The 17,601-nt window shown below is 42.2% G+C and overlaps 2 protein-coding genes across 3 annotated transcripts in view; one reads left to right on the top strand and one right to left on the bottom strand.

The window, feature by feature from the left end:
• Positions 1 to 6,517, top strand: part of CCDC117 (coiled-coil domain containing 117) — an 18,498-nt gene extending 11,981 nt beyond the window's left edge. For both annotated transcript variants that reach the window (XM_011995733.1, XM_011995734.1), the window contains exon 5: positions 3,316 to 6,517. In XM_011995733.1, coding sequence (XP_011851123.1) covers positions 3,316 to 3,553 — 238 coding nt within the window. In that variant the 3' untranslated portion in view covers positions 3,554 to 6,517. The remainder of the gene's footprint in view (positions 1 to 3,315) is intronic.
• A 4,937-nt stretch (positions 6,518 to 11,454) lies between these two features.
• Positions 11,455 to 17,578, bottom strand: XBP1 (X-box binding protein 1). Its single transcript, XM_011995732.1, is given in 6 exon segments — positions 11,455 to 12,629; positions 12,945 to 13,052; positions 13,055 to 13,090; positions 14,288 to 14,416; positions 16,521 to 16,617; positions 17,414 to 17,578. Coding segments are annotated over 6 exon segments (1,029 nt in total). The 5' UTR covers positions 17,515 to 17,578; the 3' UTR covers positions 11,455 to 12,071.
• Positions 17,579 to 17,601: the final 23 nt, after the last annotated feature.

Genomic DNA, 17,601 nt, shown 5'->3' with positions numbered 1-17,601 from the left:
ACTGCAACCTCTGCCTCCCAGGTTCAACCAATTCACTTGCCTCAGCCTCCTGAGTAACTGGGATTACAGGTGTCTGCCACCACACCTAGCTAATTTTTTTTGTATTTTTATTTTTATTTTTGGAGACAGAGTCTCACTGTGTCGCTTAGGCTGGAGTGCAGTGGTGCGATCTTGGCTCATTGCGATCTCCGCCTCCCAGGTTCAAGCAATTCTCCTGCCTCAATCTCCTGAGTAGCTGGGATTACAGGTGCCTGCCATCACACTTGGCTAATTTTTGTATTTTTAGTAAAGACAGGGTTTCACCATGTTGGCCAGGCTGGTCTCGAACTCCTGGCCTCAGGTTATCTGCCCATCTCGGCCTCTCAAGTGCTGGGATTACAGGCATGAGGCACCGTGCCCAGCCATGAAGTATGTGCTTTTAAAGTGAATTCTCATAGAACTGCTAAGTGTTTTCACTTACTGTCTCTGAATATTAATTTTGGTTTATGTGATAATTCTCTGAAGAACATTCAGATTTGATTATATGTAAAACTTTTTTGTTAAATGAAATGTTGAACAACCCCCTGAGTATAGGTTTTTTTGTTTTGAGACGGAGTCTTGCTCTGTTGCTCAGGCTGGTGTAGAATGGCACGATCTTGGTTCACTGCAACCTCCACCTCCTGGGTTCAAGTGATTCTCCTGCCTCAGCCTCCTGAGTAGCTGAATTACAGGGATGTGTCACCACACCCGACAAATTTTTGTATTTTTAGTAGAGACAGGGTTTCTCCATGTTGGTCAGGCTGGTCTCGAACTCATAACCTCAGGTGATCCACCCGTCTCAGCCTCCCAAAGTGCTGGGATTACGGGTGTGAGCTGCCACGCCCAGCCTGAGTATACCTTTTATACTCAGGTATAGCCTCATTTTTTGCTTAGTCTATTGCTGTATTACTTACTGCTTTTATCCTTTTGTATTTTTAAAATTTTGTCTAAATACTAGAATATATAATAGCTTGTCTAAATATTTTTTCTTCTGCTGATGCCTTAATTGATTTAGGATAATTGATGAAGATGAAGAAGTTGAAGCTGACAGAAATGTTAACCATCTCCCCAGTCTTGTCCTTTCTGATACCATGAAAACAGGTTTGAAGAGGGAATTTGATGAAGTTTTTACAAAGAAAATGATTGAGTCTATGTAAGTTTTGGTACCTGATTTCTATTTATTTATGATCTTGCAGGGAAAACCCAGTGTCTAGATTCTGCCCATCCTGTCCTCGTCAGCTCTTTTTATCTCCTGATCACCAGGCAATCGGAGATTGGCTTTTTCCTAGTTCATTGGGTTGAGCAAAGTGCTTTACAAGTAGAAGTTTGAAGTATGGGGAAGTGGCTGCCTTGCCTACTTACTCTTTCGTTCCTTTGAAGACCTAAAATGGACTGTAGTCTGCTATTTGGAAATGGGATGACTGGCAAGAGAGCCCAGTCTCTCAAGTTCTTGTGATAGGATATAGGAACCACATTTCAAAGGCTCCTGTTTACCCGGCTTTCTAAATTACCCAGGAACAACATTGAGGCCTAGGAAACAAAAAAAAAAGTGGCCCATCAGTGAAAGTAGTTACTGCAAAGACCGCAAAACAAAGCTCATATTCTTGGCTCATTAGCATAGTCCTTCCAGGCCTTTAGCAGAGCTGTTTTGCTTTTAATCTAAACACAGTTTATGAGCTCAGTTATCTGGTTTCCTAGATCATCAGAGTAGAAGCAGAAACAGCAAATGAGAGCAGAACAAACAGAACTCCTAACAGGGAGCTGTGACTACACTGTGAGGACAAGAGAGGAACCTGGAAAGCAAACACAATAACCTAAAAAGTAAAGTGGCCTGGGGCCTGTGAGTAATGATTAGCCCAGCCCTGTAATCCTGTAGTCCCTGAAGCCTCCATGATCTCAAATTGTCATTATTAACTATGTAAAATAGTAGGGAAGTTGGTTATAAAGTGCCATTTAGGTATTGCCTAGGAAAGACTTTAGATGGAGTTGGTACCCAATGAGGGCAAGTTTCAGGTATCTGAAAAAACCTCTTAGGACACCAGTCTCAGTGAGGCCAGATAGATGAGGCATTATTACCTTTGGATACAGGGGAGATGATTTGTGCTAGAAGTTCAGCTGCTATTTGGTCTTATCACAGAGGTTTTGCTTTAGAGTCCTATCTTGAGCTTATAATTAACTACCCAGCCCTAAGGGTGGGTAAATAGCCATAAGTAAGCTGGTCACGTTACCCTCCAGCCTAAACCATAGCACTTTCTGCTTTTGGTAGTTTTCCAGAAGCTAGCCTTTGGGGGTATTTCATTGTTTTGTTTTATTTTTGCTTCCTCTTTGGGCCCAGACACCATCGCTGCCACAGTGTGTGTATAACATAGTCATTTTGCCTTAACCGTGAAGCTTGTTTTGTTTTGCTTTGTTTTGTGTTTTGAGACAGGGTCTCACTCTGTCACCCAGGCTGGAGTGTAGTGTGGCATGATCACAGTTCACCACAGACTTTGACCTCCCAGGCTCAGGTGATCCTCCCACCTCAGCCTCCCGAGTAGCTGGGACTACAGGCACCCAGCTAATTTTTGTATTTTTTGTAGAGACAGGGTTCACCACATTGTCCGGGCTGGTTGCAAACTCCTGGGCTCAAACCGTCTGCCTGGCTCGGCCTCCCAAAGTGATAGGATTACAGGCACGAGCCGCCATGCCTGACCCATAAAGCATTATACTTTGTACCTGTACTAAAAGGCACCTGAGATACTTTCAGCATGTTTGTCCAGTGTTTCCTTTTCATTTATAATGATTTAGTATAAGCTAGCTGCCTACATCTAATATTAACCACAGTTTTAAAAAATTTCTAACAATCAAGGGCTCTATGTTTTCACATTGGATTTTTAGATACTTCCCATCACAGCATCATTACATCCACTTGATTTGGTTAGATATACATGTTGAAGTGTGCAATGTTATGTATTTGAGGGGCGTTTCTAAAGATCAGTTGGAGCCAGGCATGGTGGTAATGTGCCTGTAGTCCTAATTACTGGGAAGGCTAAAGTGGGTAGATTACTTGAGTCCAGGAGTTAAAGGCTGCAGTGAGCTATGACTGTGCCACTGTACTCCACCCTGGACAACACAGCGAGACCCCCATCTCTTTAAAAAAAAAAAAAGAAAGTAAGTAAAGATCAGTTTGTGTGTTCTAAATCTCCTGTTTTGCTACCATCAGTCCTTAAGGTATTAGGTAATGTTGGCTTTTCAACCTATAGCTTTTGTTTTCATGTCCTAAAATTTTTTGATAAAAGTCTGTATTTTATGTCTTAGGAGCCGTCCTTCCATGGAGCTTGTTCTCTGGAAACCCCTCCCTGAACTCCTTTCTGATAAGCCAAAGCCATCCTCTAATACTAAGAACTATACAGGAGAGAGCCAAGCTAAGCATGCAGCTGCTGGCACTGCCTTCCCTCAGAGAACTGAACTGTTCTTGGAACCTCGGCAACCAGGGATGTCTCTTTATAATAGTTTGGAGACAGCTACTAGCACAGAAGAAGAGATGGAACTCTAGAAACCAATTTCTACACTAAAGTTGTCAAATGTTAGAAGAATCCTGTGTTCAGTTATGAGACTCTTTGCATAGTATAGGGACTTGAAAGTTTTATGAAACGGGTGTAATAATATCTCCACCTGTGATTTGGGGGTGGGACTCTCATTTTGGGTAGCCATTTATTGACTTCAACTTTTTGCCAAGGAAGTTTGTCTCAAGGGAAAAGCAGTTTTCTGTGGGGCTTATTAAAGGAATGTTGGTTTACAGTTTCTTCGAAGATTACAGCCTCTTCAAAGACAAGTATAGAAGCTGTATGTGTAAGGGTGACTTAAATCATATATCACATTGTCTAAACTATTCAGACACTTGGAGAATATTCTCCTTGAATTAAAAAAAGATGATTAAGAAGGATGCTCCTACTACAGCTGTATCCTGACAGTTAAGTCACAGTTTAGTGTGTAGATATGAGCTATTTACAGTGGTGCCTATATCTAATTGGGGAGGAGGGAAGAGAGCAGTAGCTTAAGCCTGTTGCTAAGAAATCAAATTTCTTAGCAACTTGTAATTTAGTTATCAATTCAGTATAGCTCGTTGATAGCCAGTAGTATTGTGGCTCTCCTCTTTGACTATGAAAATAATAGAGAAAGTTTTTCCTTCAAGGCTTTTTTGCCTTGTGCCACTGTTACTCCTTGGTTTCCCTTGCGTAATTGATAAGCCCAGTTATTCAGTAATGTTTACAAATTAATTGACTTTCAATGATAGTTAAAAGACTGATGTAACCCATCTGCAATTTGCCTATGGGAGAAGCATCCTTTAGTTCATCCTAAGGAAGTGCTTGGTCAACTAAACCCAGCATTGATAACTTTAGTAATTTTTTAAAAAGTTATACTTGTATTAGCAAGTTTTTTTTTTTTTCCCCACCGCAACCTCCACCTCCCGGGTTCAAGCAATTCTCCTGCCTCACCCTCCTGAGTAGCTGGGATTACAGGTGCCCGCCTCCACGCCCAGCTAATTTTTGTATTTTTAATAGAGACCGGGTTTCGCCATGTTGGCCAGGCTGGTCTCGAACTCCTGACCTCAGGTGATCTGCCCACCCCAGCCTCCCAAAATGCTGGGATTACAGGCGTGAGCCACGGCGCACAGCCAGCAAGTTACTTTTAAATGTTAATTTAGAAAACAGTGAATGATTAGCTGAAAATATATGAGCAGGTGACATTGAGGTTTACTGAAACAGCCAATTTGGTGCTGAGACTTGTGCAGTAAGCCTAAAAGGTAGTGGAGAATTGCTTCCTGCTAGCAGGAAGCCTTCATCTTCTTGAGTACCTAAACCAGGCTTCAGGTGTCCTTTGAGGATAGCCAGGTTTGAAATTTGTAGTTTCTCAGGAAGAGCTCTTCTGTGTGGCAGGGGCTGATAGGGCAAAATAAAATGACAGTTTCTTTATTGCTACAGAGTATCCACTATAAGTTATTAAATGAGTGTAATGGTATAATGCCCTTCCATCACAACAGGACACCACCCCAGTTTTGTTTTCTGGGTTTCTTCCCACTTTGTAGGAATCAGATACCTTTTATAGAAAAAAAATGGCTTATGCTACATAAAGGTGAATTTTTAGAAACCACCTTCTAGGCGTTTTTGGAACCCTTACTGAAATCCCTCCCCTTGTTACAGATGGCATAGAAGTCACAAGTCTGTTAATTGGACTGTTACTTCTTTGCCTGTTCCTGCTTTCTCTTTCTGTCTGGATAGTCAGGAAAATATTTAATGTTTAATATTTAAACAAATTATTTAATATCTATACAGTAAAATTATTCAAACTTCAAACCAGTATTGAAAGCAGTTGAAAACCAGCTAATAGTTTCTTAATCTCAGATTTCGAGATGAATGTAAACTGTATTCTTTCGAAATGTGCAAGTGTTTGATTCATGCCGTTTGATAAACTTCTGCCTTGTAGTCATTGTTTGATGGGACCAACTTGTAAAGTTTGTAGCCTTAAACAAATCTCCATGCTAAAAAATGTGTTCCAGTGCAACACAAAAACATGAAGTGACTGCCCAGAGGTAGAGTTAGTGTTTAGGTGGAAAGGAAGATGACAGCTTTCCAAAGAAGGATCTAAAACACACCAAGATTGTCTTCTACAGGAATTGTTGGGCAGGTCTCCGACTAAAGGTCTTACGATGAAAAGGAAGAAACGAGCCCCCAACCCAAGGCTCTGATACTACTGGTAAATGTAGGAGAGAATTAAGATTCTGTTAATTAAAATCCAAACAGAGCTTATTTCACTAGTCAAGTTACCTGACGTGATAATTATTTCTGCAGGATAATTGATGTTTTATGTTCTTTTTTGGACTTTATCTTCTTGCATATGTTTCTACAAAAATTGTTTTCTTCATCCTTGTGGTGCTTATTCATCTGAGCCGTCTCCACAGTCCCAATGCCTCTGCTTTTTGTTTTACTTTTGTAGCATAAGGGTTTTGCTTTTGCTTTGCCTTAAGATTTCCCTAGGGAGTTATCAGGGCTTTTTGTTTTGTATAGCTTTTGCAGCATGGATCAAACATTGGCTTACTGTGCTAATGTGTGAAGAGAAAAAATTATCTAAAGCAGGTGAGCTTTAATGAACAAATGTGTATTTTATCTGAGTTTGAGTAGGGTGCGTGTGGTTTTTGTTTTTTGTTTTTGTTTTTTTGTAATATGAAGAAAGTCCAGTTCTCATAAATATTAATCACTTAAAAAACTGCTACTCTTTCTTGAAAAGGTACACATGTAAAATTTAGGAAAATAACTAAGGTCGGGGCAGGAACCATAAGAAAAATGTTTACCAGCATGTTCATGTATTATTTTGGATTTGGAACTTGGCTTTGTTTTTCAAAAGTGACAAGAATGGTTCAGTTCTAGGAATGTTCTGGAAGATGCTGTTAATTTTACTTTAAAATGAGAATCTGGTGTTTCTGTATTTTATCGTTTTCAATAAAACTTCTTGTTTTGGACTTTTGAGATATTTGTATTACTCCACTTAAATAATGAAATCAGATACCTCCTTTCCTCTCAATTGTAGTTGAAGCAGCATTCATATTAGTGAAGGACTTAAATTTATGCTGAAGGGATGATTATGTTGGGATAAAGCTTAAGTTTCATATTTGAATTAGCTATTCCCAAAATAGGCAGGCTGTGTGTTGCTGTTCTAAAACCCGTAGACTGCTTTCCACTGAGAGCAATTCACTGCTATTGTTAGTATTTAGATGGCAGTGGTAACTGTGTATTCAAAAATGTTCAAATGGACCAGGTACAATGGTGCATACAATGTACCAGCACTTTGTGAGGCTGAGGCAGGAGGATCACGTAAGCCCAGGAGAGATGGACCTGGGCAATGTTAGCAAGACCTTGTCTCTTAAAAAAAAAAAATGTGTGTGTGTGTATATATATATATATATATTCAAATGTAGAGTTGGAAGAGTGGCATACAGAGTTCATAGAGGGGGTTGAGGATCTTTGAAAATGGGGAATGGAAAACCCAGTGATGTTCACTTACGTGGTGGTTAATTTTTTTTTTTTTCAGACGGAGTTTTGTTCTTGTTGCCCCAGCTGGAGTGCAATGGTATGATCTCGGCTCACCACAACCTCTGCCTCCTGGGTTCAAGTGATTATCATGCCTCAGCCTCCCGAGTAGCTGGGATTATAGGCATGCGCCACCACACCTGGCTAATTTTTGTGGTGGTGGTTTTTTTTGTTTTTTGAGACGAAGTCTCGCTCTGTCGCCAGGCTGGAGTGCAGTGGTGCAATATCAGCTTGCTGCAACCTCCGCCACCTGGGTTCAAGCGATTCTCCTGCCTCAGCCTCCTGAGTTGCTGAGACTATAGGCACATGCCACCATGTCCACCTAATTTTTTTTTGTACTATTAGTAGAGACGGGGTTTCTCCATGTTTGTCAGGCTGGTCTCGAACTCCCAACCTCAGGTGATCCGCCTGCCTCAGCCTCCCAAAGTGCTGGGATTACAGGTGTGAGCCACCGTGCCCAGCCAGTTCATTTCTTTAAGACTTGACAGGACACTGGGTGGCAGTATTGCCTGCATATTTACATTCTTTGATAAATACATTCCTGATTTGGTGGGTAGGGGGAGTTAAGTTTGGGATACAATTACAAAAAGCATGGAGGCTTTTTTTTTTTGAGATGGAGTCTCCCTCTGTTGCCCAGACTGGAGTGCAGTAGCGTGATCTCGGCTCACTGCAACCTCTGGCTCCTAGATTCAGGTGATTCTCCTGCCTCAGCCTACAGACATGCGCCACCACACCCGGCTAATTTTTGTATTTTTAGTGGAGACAGGGGTTCACCATATTGGCCATGCTGGTCTCGAACTCCTGACCTTGTGATCCACCCACCTCAGCCTCCCAAAGTGCTAGATTACAGGCGTGAGCCACTGTGCCCGGCCACGTGATGTTTTAAATCAAAATTTGGAAATCACAGCTAAAAATGATCTAATTACAGGTTTGGAAACTAAAACCTAAGTAGATCGTGTCGTCCAGTTCCTCAGGTCAGTGTTCTTTCACTTGACCAGTTGGTTTTAGAGTCTTTGCAGATCTAAGATGTCATTTAGATTTGGTTGAAATAACCAATAATATAGTTCAAGCAGTCTAACATTAAACTCCTCAAGGAAACATGGTTTAGTATGCATCAGTTTGGTACAAATCCTCTAGCTATGTTAATTCGCTAGTTCCTCAGACTACTAGTAGCATCTTAGAGATGAAGTAGTTGTGGTTAGAATAGTGTTTGGATTATAGCCCCAGCAAGACAGTGATGTTTGGTTGGGTGCAGTGGCTCATGCTTAAAATCCCAGCACTTTGGGAGGCTGAGGTCAGAAAATTGCTTGAGCCCACACATTTGAGACCAGCCTGGGCAACACAGTAGGACTCTGTCTCTATAAGAAATTTAAAATTAGGTGTCGTGGCTGGTCCCAGCTACTTAGGAGGATGAGGTGGGAGAATGGCTTGAATCCAGGAGTTCGAGGCTGCAGTGAGCCATGATTGTGCCGTTGCAGCTCAGCCTGGGTGACAGTGAGACCCTGCCTCAAAAAAAGACTGATGTTTTCTTTCAGAAACTGTTCGGTGGGTAAACAAGCCAGTCTTCCTTTGTTTTTGTTTTTTTTTGTTGTTGTTACTTATGTATTTATTTTTTAGAGATGGGGTCTTGCTATGTTGCCCAGGCTGGTCTCGAACTGGGCTCAAGCCATCCTCCCACCTCAGCCTGTCAAAGTGCTGGGATTATAGACGTGAGCCAGCATGCCTGGTCCAGTCTTTCTGTTTCTTAATGAACTTTATGTCATAAGAGAATTGAATTCTTAGGAGACTAGAACGTAACTGATTATTTTAAAGTGTGCCTGGAGTAAGCAGTATTACCTTCTGCCTACAGTTCTGTCCCTACTTTCTCTCTGCTCCAATAGCATATCTAGTAGAAAAGCAAGGAGGGGGCTGGGCGTGGTGGCTTACACCTGTAATCCCAGCATTTTGCAAGGCTGAGATTGGTGGATCACTTGAGGTCAGGAGTTTGAGTCCAGCCGGGCCAACATGGTGAAACCCCGTTTCTACTAAAAATACAAAAATTAGCTGGGTGTGGTGGCATGTGCCTATAAGCCCAGCAACTCAGGAGATTGAGGCAGGAGAACTGCTTGAACCCAGGAGGTGGAGGTTGCAGTGAGCCAAGATTGTGCCACTGCACTCCAGCCTGGGTGACAGAGCGAGACTCAGTCTCAAAAAAACAAAACAAAACAAAACAACAACAAAAAAGAGAAATAGATTGGTGTGACAAGGCCTAGGGAAATGGCATGCAGGCATCTTACCACTTGCCTCTTCAATCGCAGTTATGAGACAACCCTCTGCATTTAATGGAACTCTTGCTTTGGTTTTGTGGGAATTAATCGTGATTTTTTATTCTAACCATTCAATTTGGTGTTTCAGTATGAAAATGTCCATGAATACCAGGTGTTTTCTCAAGGCTGTTTAGTAATTTCCACCCATCTGTGCAGGAAATGAAAACCCTGATAATTTACACTGGTTATATATGTCCTGTCCTGTTAGTACAGCTGCCTCTTTCATATGATATCATTGAATATAAATAACTGGAGCCTCAACCTCCAGATGCTTGTGCTATAATGATAGAGGCTAAAGTACCTCTGTAATTACATCTGCCTATACAATCCCTAAATAGGTTCTTGGCGCTAAGGTTTGCAGTTATAGAAAATCAGGTGAGATAAAGTTTCCAATCATGGGGTCAGCTGGAGGCTGTTCTTATATTTATAATACAGAAACCTTTTTTTTAAGGCAGAGTCTCGCTTTTTCACCCAGTCTAGAGTGCAGCGCTGCGATCTTGGCTGACTGTAACCTCCGCCCCCTGGCCTCAAGCGATCCTCCCACCTCAGCTTCCTGAGTAGCTGGGACCACCAGTGCACACCACCATGCCTGGCTATTTTTTTTACTTTTAGTGGAGAGGGTTTTGCCATGTTGTCCAGGCTGGTCTTGAACTAAGCTCAAGCAATCCGCTGGCCTTGGCCTCCCAAAGTGCTGGGATATAGGTGTGAACCACCATGCCTGGCCTGTAAGTTTCTGAAGAAACTTAAGAGCCTAAGCAAGCTTGCATTGCTGAGCACCAGGATTGGGCCCTGGCTTCAGCAACCGAATCTTGAAGGCAGCTGACTTGCCTCCAGTCACTACACCAAAGGCATTCTTTTTTTGTTTTGTTTTGTTTTAATGGAGTTTCGCTCTTGTTGCCCAGGCTGGAGTGCAATGGCATAATCTTGGTTCCCACAATGGCCTCCCGGGTTCAAGTGATTCTCCTGCCTCAGCCTCCCGAGTAACTGGGATTACAGGCACGCACCAACACACCCAGCTAATTTTGTATTTTTAGTAGAGACAGGGCTTCACTATGTTCATCAGGCTGGCCATGAACTCCTGACCTCATGTGATCCGCCCACCTCTGCCTCCCAAAGTGTTGGGATAACAGGCATTCTATAGTCCGCTTTGCCTTGCTGCTTGGGATTCTCTGAATCCTGCCTTTTTTCTACTCATTCACTTTGACCTCCCCAGAGTTAGTCTTCATAAGTAGGGAACAGAGCATTTAAATGCTAAATTGGCATAGAATGATTTCATCTACTGGCATAGGTGAAATTTTATAAATAAGGAAAGTCCTGTAAAACCTTGTAAGATTTCCAAGGAAAAGATGCTATGAAGGATGAGGTGGTTATCAAGTCTTTGGGAATTGTATTAGTGTCACTAGGATTTTTTCTTGAAGAGATTTATTATTTGATGAAACAAATTCTTGAGTAAATATAATTCTGGAAGAAATTAATACCCTTCCAAAGTGGATTAGGAGGTAATAACTAACTTTCCAGTGCTTAGGATGGTGCCTGGCATATACTAAATTCTTATAATGCATCATCTCTTTGAATCTTAACCACCTTTAGAGATACCATTATACAACTTTACAGATGAGGAAATAAGTGATTATATATAACCCCTGGGTTACCCAGCTTACCAGTGGCAGAGTTGAAACTAGGGAGTTTGAGTCTAGAAAATGCTCTTAATTCCCATGATAAGGGCAAGAGAATCTCGATATGTGATGGTGTGTCCTTGTTTAACATTTATAAGATGGTATAGCAAATAGTGGTTAGGGTTCTAGCTCTCCCACTTACTGGCTGTGATATTGGTCAGTTAGGCTGAAGAATCTGTCTCAGAAAGACAGTAACTGCTCAAATTATAGCTTATATCACTTACGGCAATCCAGAATTAAAGCAGGCAGTAATTAAGGTGGAAAAGCCTTCAGTCACTTTTAAAAGTGGCAGGCTCACTTCAGTTGGATAAAGTCCTACCACAGCACACAGAAACAACTAGAGAGAAAATAAGACTTACGGCCCTAAAAGAAATCAAAGAACAAGGATGCTGCATTGTACCTTTTAATTGCATGGGTAGTTTTAAATAAATGGAGAAAGCACCTTTCAGAAGCTACACTAGCAGGAAAAAATTCCATCAAGCATTTACATAGTAAATTTCTATAGTTTCACAAAAGATTCTTGATCTTACTTGAAGTATACGTGAGGGAAAGAGCCCCCTCAGCAGGTGTTCTCTTTGCTTACAGAAGCAAACTAAGGGACCTAAAACTGGAGGCAAGCCAGGATGCCAAAAAGGGGGAAGAGAAATGATAAAGAACCATTCATAAATTCTACTTCAAGACATTTGTCTAATGACCCTTACATAATAAGTATTTTAGGGCAAACTACCACCCTTTTAAGATAAAAGTACAATCTTAAAAGCTGTAGTTCTCAATTATAGTAATATTTCTTAATTACAGTAATATGTCTCAATACTTTGGACTGCTGGATGTCAAAAGACAGTACCTGGGGCTCATCTATGAGATCTGAACAAATACTTGAAAGGAATTCTCTAGGACTGTATACTCTCTATTTTGGCTTTTTGAATGAAGCACAGGCAGGCTTCCCTGCTATCCTCCAGGCAGTGTAATAGTCAAGGAAAAGGGCAACAGTACTGGATCATTCCTTAGACACTAATCAGCTGGGGAAAAAGTTCATTGGCAAAAGTGTCCTCCCAAGAATGGTTTACACCAAGCGGAGAGGACATGTCACTGAAGGGGGAAAGGGAGCCCCCATATCCACAGTCACTGTAAGCATCCAGTAGGCAGGAAGATGGTTTCTGGCAGTGGCTGGATGAAAGCAGATTTGAGATACCCAGCTCTGGAATGAGGTCATCTTCTACATGTTCTTCCTTCACTGAGACAATGAATTCAGGGTGATCATTCTCTGAGGGGCTGAGAGGTGCTTCCTCGATTTTCACTACCACATTAGCTTGGCTCTCTGTCTCAGAGGGTATCTCTAAGACCAGGGGCTTGGTATATATGTGGTCAAAACGAATTAGTTCATTAATGGCTTCCAGCTTGGCTGATGACGTCCCCACTGACAGAGAAAGGGAGGCTGGTAAGGAACTGGGTCCTTCTGGGTAGACCTCTGGGAGCTCCTCCAGGCTGGCAGACTCTGGGGAAGGGCATTTGAAGAACATGACTGGGTCCAAGTTGTCCAGAATGCCCAACAGGATATCAGACTGCAAGAGGCAAAAATTAAATGACGTACAACTGTCAGAATACTATGGAAAATCGAACTGGAACACTTTGTACTAGATTCCATAATGTAAATTAGTCATTATGTGATTAAAATGACCTCAGGACCCACCAGACCCATTTATCTACACTTCACTCCATGTCCTATATTACCTGGAACTAGGAAGGTAGTTGATGTTCACCTCTAACCCCACCAAAAACTAACTTCAACCCTCATCTGTCTAGTTAGGGATGTCAAGCATCAAACAGATGTAATTAACTGGTTATATAGCTCTTTAATAAGTCAGAATGATCCCCACCTCTGAATCTGAAGAGTCAATACCGCCAGAATCCATGGGGAGATGTTCTGGAGGGGTGACAACTGGGCCTGCACCTGCTGCAGAGGTGCACGTAGTCTGAGTGCTGCGGACTCAGCAGACCCGGCCACTGGCCTCACTCCATTCCCCTGGGAGGAAAGACCAAAGTGAATAAACAGCTTCAAGTTCCCAAGGAAATGCTTGCTAGACCGCTGTGATTCTCAGCTTTCAAGAAAACTAGAAAACCGTTCTTTAGAGCTGAAATCTTTCCCTAACCATTGTTATTTCCACTTTTAAGTCCTCAAGAGATGAGAAAAGGGAGGTAAGATTTCCTTATACATTTCCTTCACAATGAAACATTTTTCCTTCTCCAGGCAAAGATTCAAGCAGAATTGACAAATAACATCTTATCTTGCTCTTCTCAATAATAATAATGTTCTTAGATAATAAAGTTCTATAGCAATTTAAACCTAGAATCTTTCTTATAAGTAATTCTTTTCTTTTTTTTTTTTGAGACGGAGTTTTGTTCTTGTTGCCCAGGCTGGAGTGCAATGGCGTGCTCTTGGCTCACTGCAATCTCCGCCTCCTGGGTTCCAGCAATTCTCCTGCCTCAGCTTCCCGAGCACCTGGGATTACAGGCAGGTGCCACTACGCCCGGCTAATTTTGTATTTTTAGTAGAGATGGGGTTTCTCCATGTTGATCAGGCTGGTTTCGAACTCCTGACCTCTGGTGATTCACCGCCTCGGCCTCCCAAAGTGCGGGAATTACAGGCGTGAGCCACCGCACCTGGCCAAGTAATTCTGTAAATTCGTCCTGAACATTACGTTCACAGAGTAAAACTGCACTATTGTCAATTTTAGACCATTTGATTGTTGTCAATGAATTTGCCTTATCTATATACTAAAACTCATATACCACCCTTCTCTTACCACAGAGGTATCACTATCACAAAGAATCCTTTCCCTACTCATTAATGTTCATCAAAGGACTACTTTAATTTTAGTAGCATTCAAAGTCTGGTTTGAGTAGCTCTCTTACTTTGGTTCTCCTTAATGATTGCATGGTAATCTTGTTGGCTACTGCATTTGTTAGTACTTGCTCTTAGAGAGCCATGTAACTTGTTTTCATTATTAGATCTTAGTACTGTTCACTACACACTTAAAAAATGAGTAAGTGTCAAGTGCTTTTAGGGGAAGAACACTCTGCCTGCATGAAAATGTCTTAAAACTGAAGGAAAATTTCAAGAACGCTCTTGATCAGAAGTCCAGACTGTAAACATAATCACTGGGTCATGTTACTTGGAACCAGTTCTCACATGAGGCACCAAATAAAGGAGATGATTTACCTTGGCTTCCGCCTCCTCTTCAGCAACCAGGGCATCCATCCCCAGGCGCTGTCTTAACTCCTGGTTCTCAACTACAAGGCCGTGAGTTTTCTCTCGTAAAAGCTGATTTTCTAGCAAAAGTTTTTGGTTCTGGAAGAAAGTTCATAAGAGGCTATTAAAACAATTATTTCAGTTAAGAATCTACCTGATTCAGTATAATTGGTCTCCTTTCCTTCTTGAGCTTTTGGAAAACTCTATGCTTGTGGTGTTCACAGTAGGTTTTAGAAAGCTAGGCCATAATTATGGAAAAGCAAGCTACTTAATAAGTGCCACTTCATGGGGTCAAGAATAACACACTGCTTCCAACTACCAATACTGACTTCAGCAAAGTGTGACTTGTAGCTTTAATGTAGATATAATTTTTATTTTATTTTTTATTTTATTTTATTTATTTTTATTTTTATTTTATTTTTTTTTTTGAGACGGAGTCTCGCTCTGTCGCCCAGGCTGGAGTGCAGTGGCACGATCTCAGCTCACTGCAAGCTCTGCCTAATTTTTTGTATTTTTAGTAGAGATGGGGTTTCACCATGTTAGCCAGGATGGTCTCGATCTCCTGACCTCGTGATCCGCCTGCCTCCGCCTCCCAAAGTGCTGGGATTACAAGCGTGAGCCACCGTGCCCGGCCCATAATTTTTTTATTTTAAATTATCTTGGCCAGGCACGGTGGCCCATGCTTGTAATCCTAACACTTTGGGAGGCCGAGGCGGGTGGATCACCTGAGGTCAAGAGTTCAAGACCAGCCTGGCCAACATGGCAAACTCCGTCTCTACTAAAAAATACAAAAATTAGCTAGCCAGGTGTGGTGGTGGGTGCTGTAATCCCAGCTAATCTGGAGGTTGTAGCAGGGAGAATTGCTTGAACCTGGGAGGCAGAGGTTGCAGCGAGTCAAGATTGTACCACTGCACTCCAGCCTGGGCAACAGAGTAAGACTCTATCTCAATCATAATAATAATATAAAAAAAAATAACTATCTTGAACTGGCAGGTAATAATAAAAGTGGTAGTGATGACTATAAATCCAAAAAAAAAAAAACAAAAAAAACCCTGCTCCTGACTCATGAGTCTTAGAAGAACCAACTAATGATTAAAACTTTAAAAAGAACAATATATGCAAATTGACCAAGGGGTTAAAAAAATATATAAATAATCTCTATGTGTTCAAGATGTGTAATTGACAACAATTTAAGATTAAATAACAGGTGGACCCTAGAGGGGGAAAGGAATCTTTAGTGAATTTCTGGCCAAGCCAGGAAGAATGTAAAGTTTAAGCAATTATTTCCTATTAGCCCTTGCTAATTTCTTACTACAAACTCACTAAACATTGTTGAATCCATCTACTTTGAGACACATCTAGCACCAAATGCCACAAAGTCAATCACTTCTGCCCTCAACAAGCTTCACCACTTCACCAACTACCTACCTGTCCTAACTTAGATTAACCTTTTTTTTTTTTTTTTGAGACAGGGCTTCCCTCTGTCACCCAGGCTGGGGTGCAGTGGTGCGATCTCATGATCTCAGCTCACTGCAACCTCCGCTTCCTGGGTTCAACTGATTCTCATGCCTCAGCCTCCTGAACAACTGGGATTACAGGTGCCTGCCATGACACCCGGCTAATTTTTATAGTTTTAGTAGAGATGGGGTTTCACCATGCTGGCCAGGTTGGTCTCGAACTCCTGATCTCAAGTGATCTGCCCACCTTGGCCTCTCAAAGTGCTGGGATTACAGGTGTGAGCCCCTGTGCCCAGCCACCTTTTTTTTTTTTCTTGAGACAGTCTCACTCTGTTGCCCAGGCTGGAGTGCAGTGGTGCGATCTCAGCTCACTGCACCCTCCCTCTCCCAAGTTCAAACAATCCTTCCACCTCAACCTCCCAAGTAGCTGGGACTACAGGCACGCACGCTTGGGGTTTTTTTTGTTGTTGTTGTTTTTGGCATATTTTTGGGTAGAGATGGGGTTTTACAATGTTGACCAGGCTGGTCTCAAACTGCTGGCCTCAAGTGATCTGTCCATCTCGGGCTCCCAACGTGCTGGGATTATAGGCGTGAGCCACCACGCCCAGCCTAGTTTAACTTTTAATCACATATTCAATTGTATTCTAATAGGGGCTGAAACAACTTGGGATGGGAAGCAAATATCAGAACATTTACCAAGGAAGGATATACAATGGATAAAAGAGTTTGACCTTAAGTAGTTTTACCTCTTCTTCTAAATCTACCACTTGCTGTTCCAGCTCACTCATTCGAGCTTTCTTTCGATCTCTGGCAGTCTGAGCTGCTACTCTGTTTTTCAGTTTCCTGAGAAAAGGAACATACCACACTGAGTCATTTCAAACCTTATTTATGTCTTTATTTGAAAACTTGACCAGCTGGTGCTTTCATTTTTATTTACAGTATGAGACAGACTAATGATAAAATACACTTCAGGTTCCTCCCCTCAATAAAACAAAATAAAAAATAGTCTGTCAATCTAGCTAGAAGAGCTGCTTTATTCTCTCCCATATTGCATCATCCGCCCACCTCAGACTCATCCCCGTCACAGCACTGGGGCTGGACACACACACACTATTCATCTTGCATCATAAGGAACTTTCCTTTTTCCCCATCTATTCCCCCGCTGCTTCCTGTCTCCAATTCTCTTAAACAGGATCCAGCCTGGCCTCATTAATCCAGTGAAGGCTGCAATCTTGCTATGACATCAACCCTCCGTCCCCAAGCCCAATTTAGAAAAGGGAGAGGCTGATGCCACTCCCTGATCTCTAGTGTTGAGATCCTAGGCAGTGACCTGCTGATGGGCCCGTGTCTGTTGGAGGAGACACTTTTTAAGAATTAATTGAACTCAGAGGAGACACTTCATAAGTCACAGAAGGCACAATGATCACAAAAGAGTGAACACTTACGGAGGACTAAGTGCTAGGCACATTACATGCAAGTCTCAATCTCCCCAAAGACCTCATGAAGTAGGTTCCATTTTAATAACGCAGATACTGAGCTAGACCAGTGAGCCTCGCAGAGCTCCCAGCCCTTTCAACAGCTGTTATTTCAGCTCCGCGCCTCTCCAGAAACAGAAGTAAACCAAAACAGATTATTCGACTTCATGTCACAGTCCGAGTTCAGAGAGGCTGAACCACCGGTCTGCGGCCACACAGCAAGAGGGCCTGGAAGACAGGCGCCCGCATCCCCACCTCTGGTCATTTCTAACGAGAGAGTTAAAAAGCACAGAAAAGAGCCCTGGGCCGCCCTGGGTTCCCGGCGAGGCGGATCCAGTCAGTCCGGGCTTCC

This window comes from Mandrillus leucophaeus, unplaced genomic scaffold (assembly GCF_000951045.1).
Source record: "Mandrillus leucophaeus isolate KB7577 unplaced genomic scaffold, Mleu.le_1.0 Scaffold496, whole genome shotgun sequence".
Lineage (NCBI taxonomy): Eukaryota > Metazoa > Chordata > Mammalia > Primates > Cercopithecidae > Mandrillus > Mandrillus leucophaeus.
Note: the sequence above shows the minus strand (reverse complement) of the source record. Positions and strands in the feature narration are given on the sequence as shown.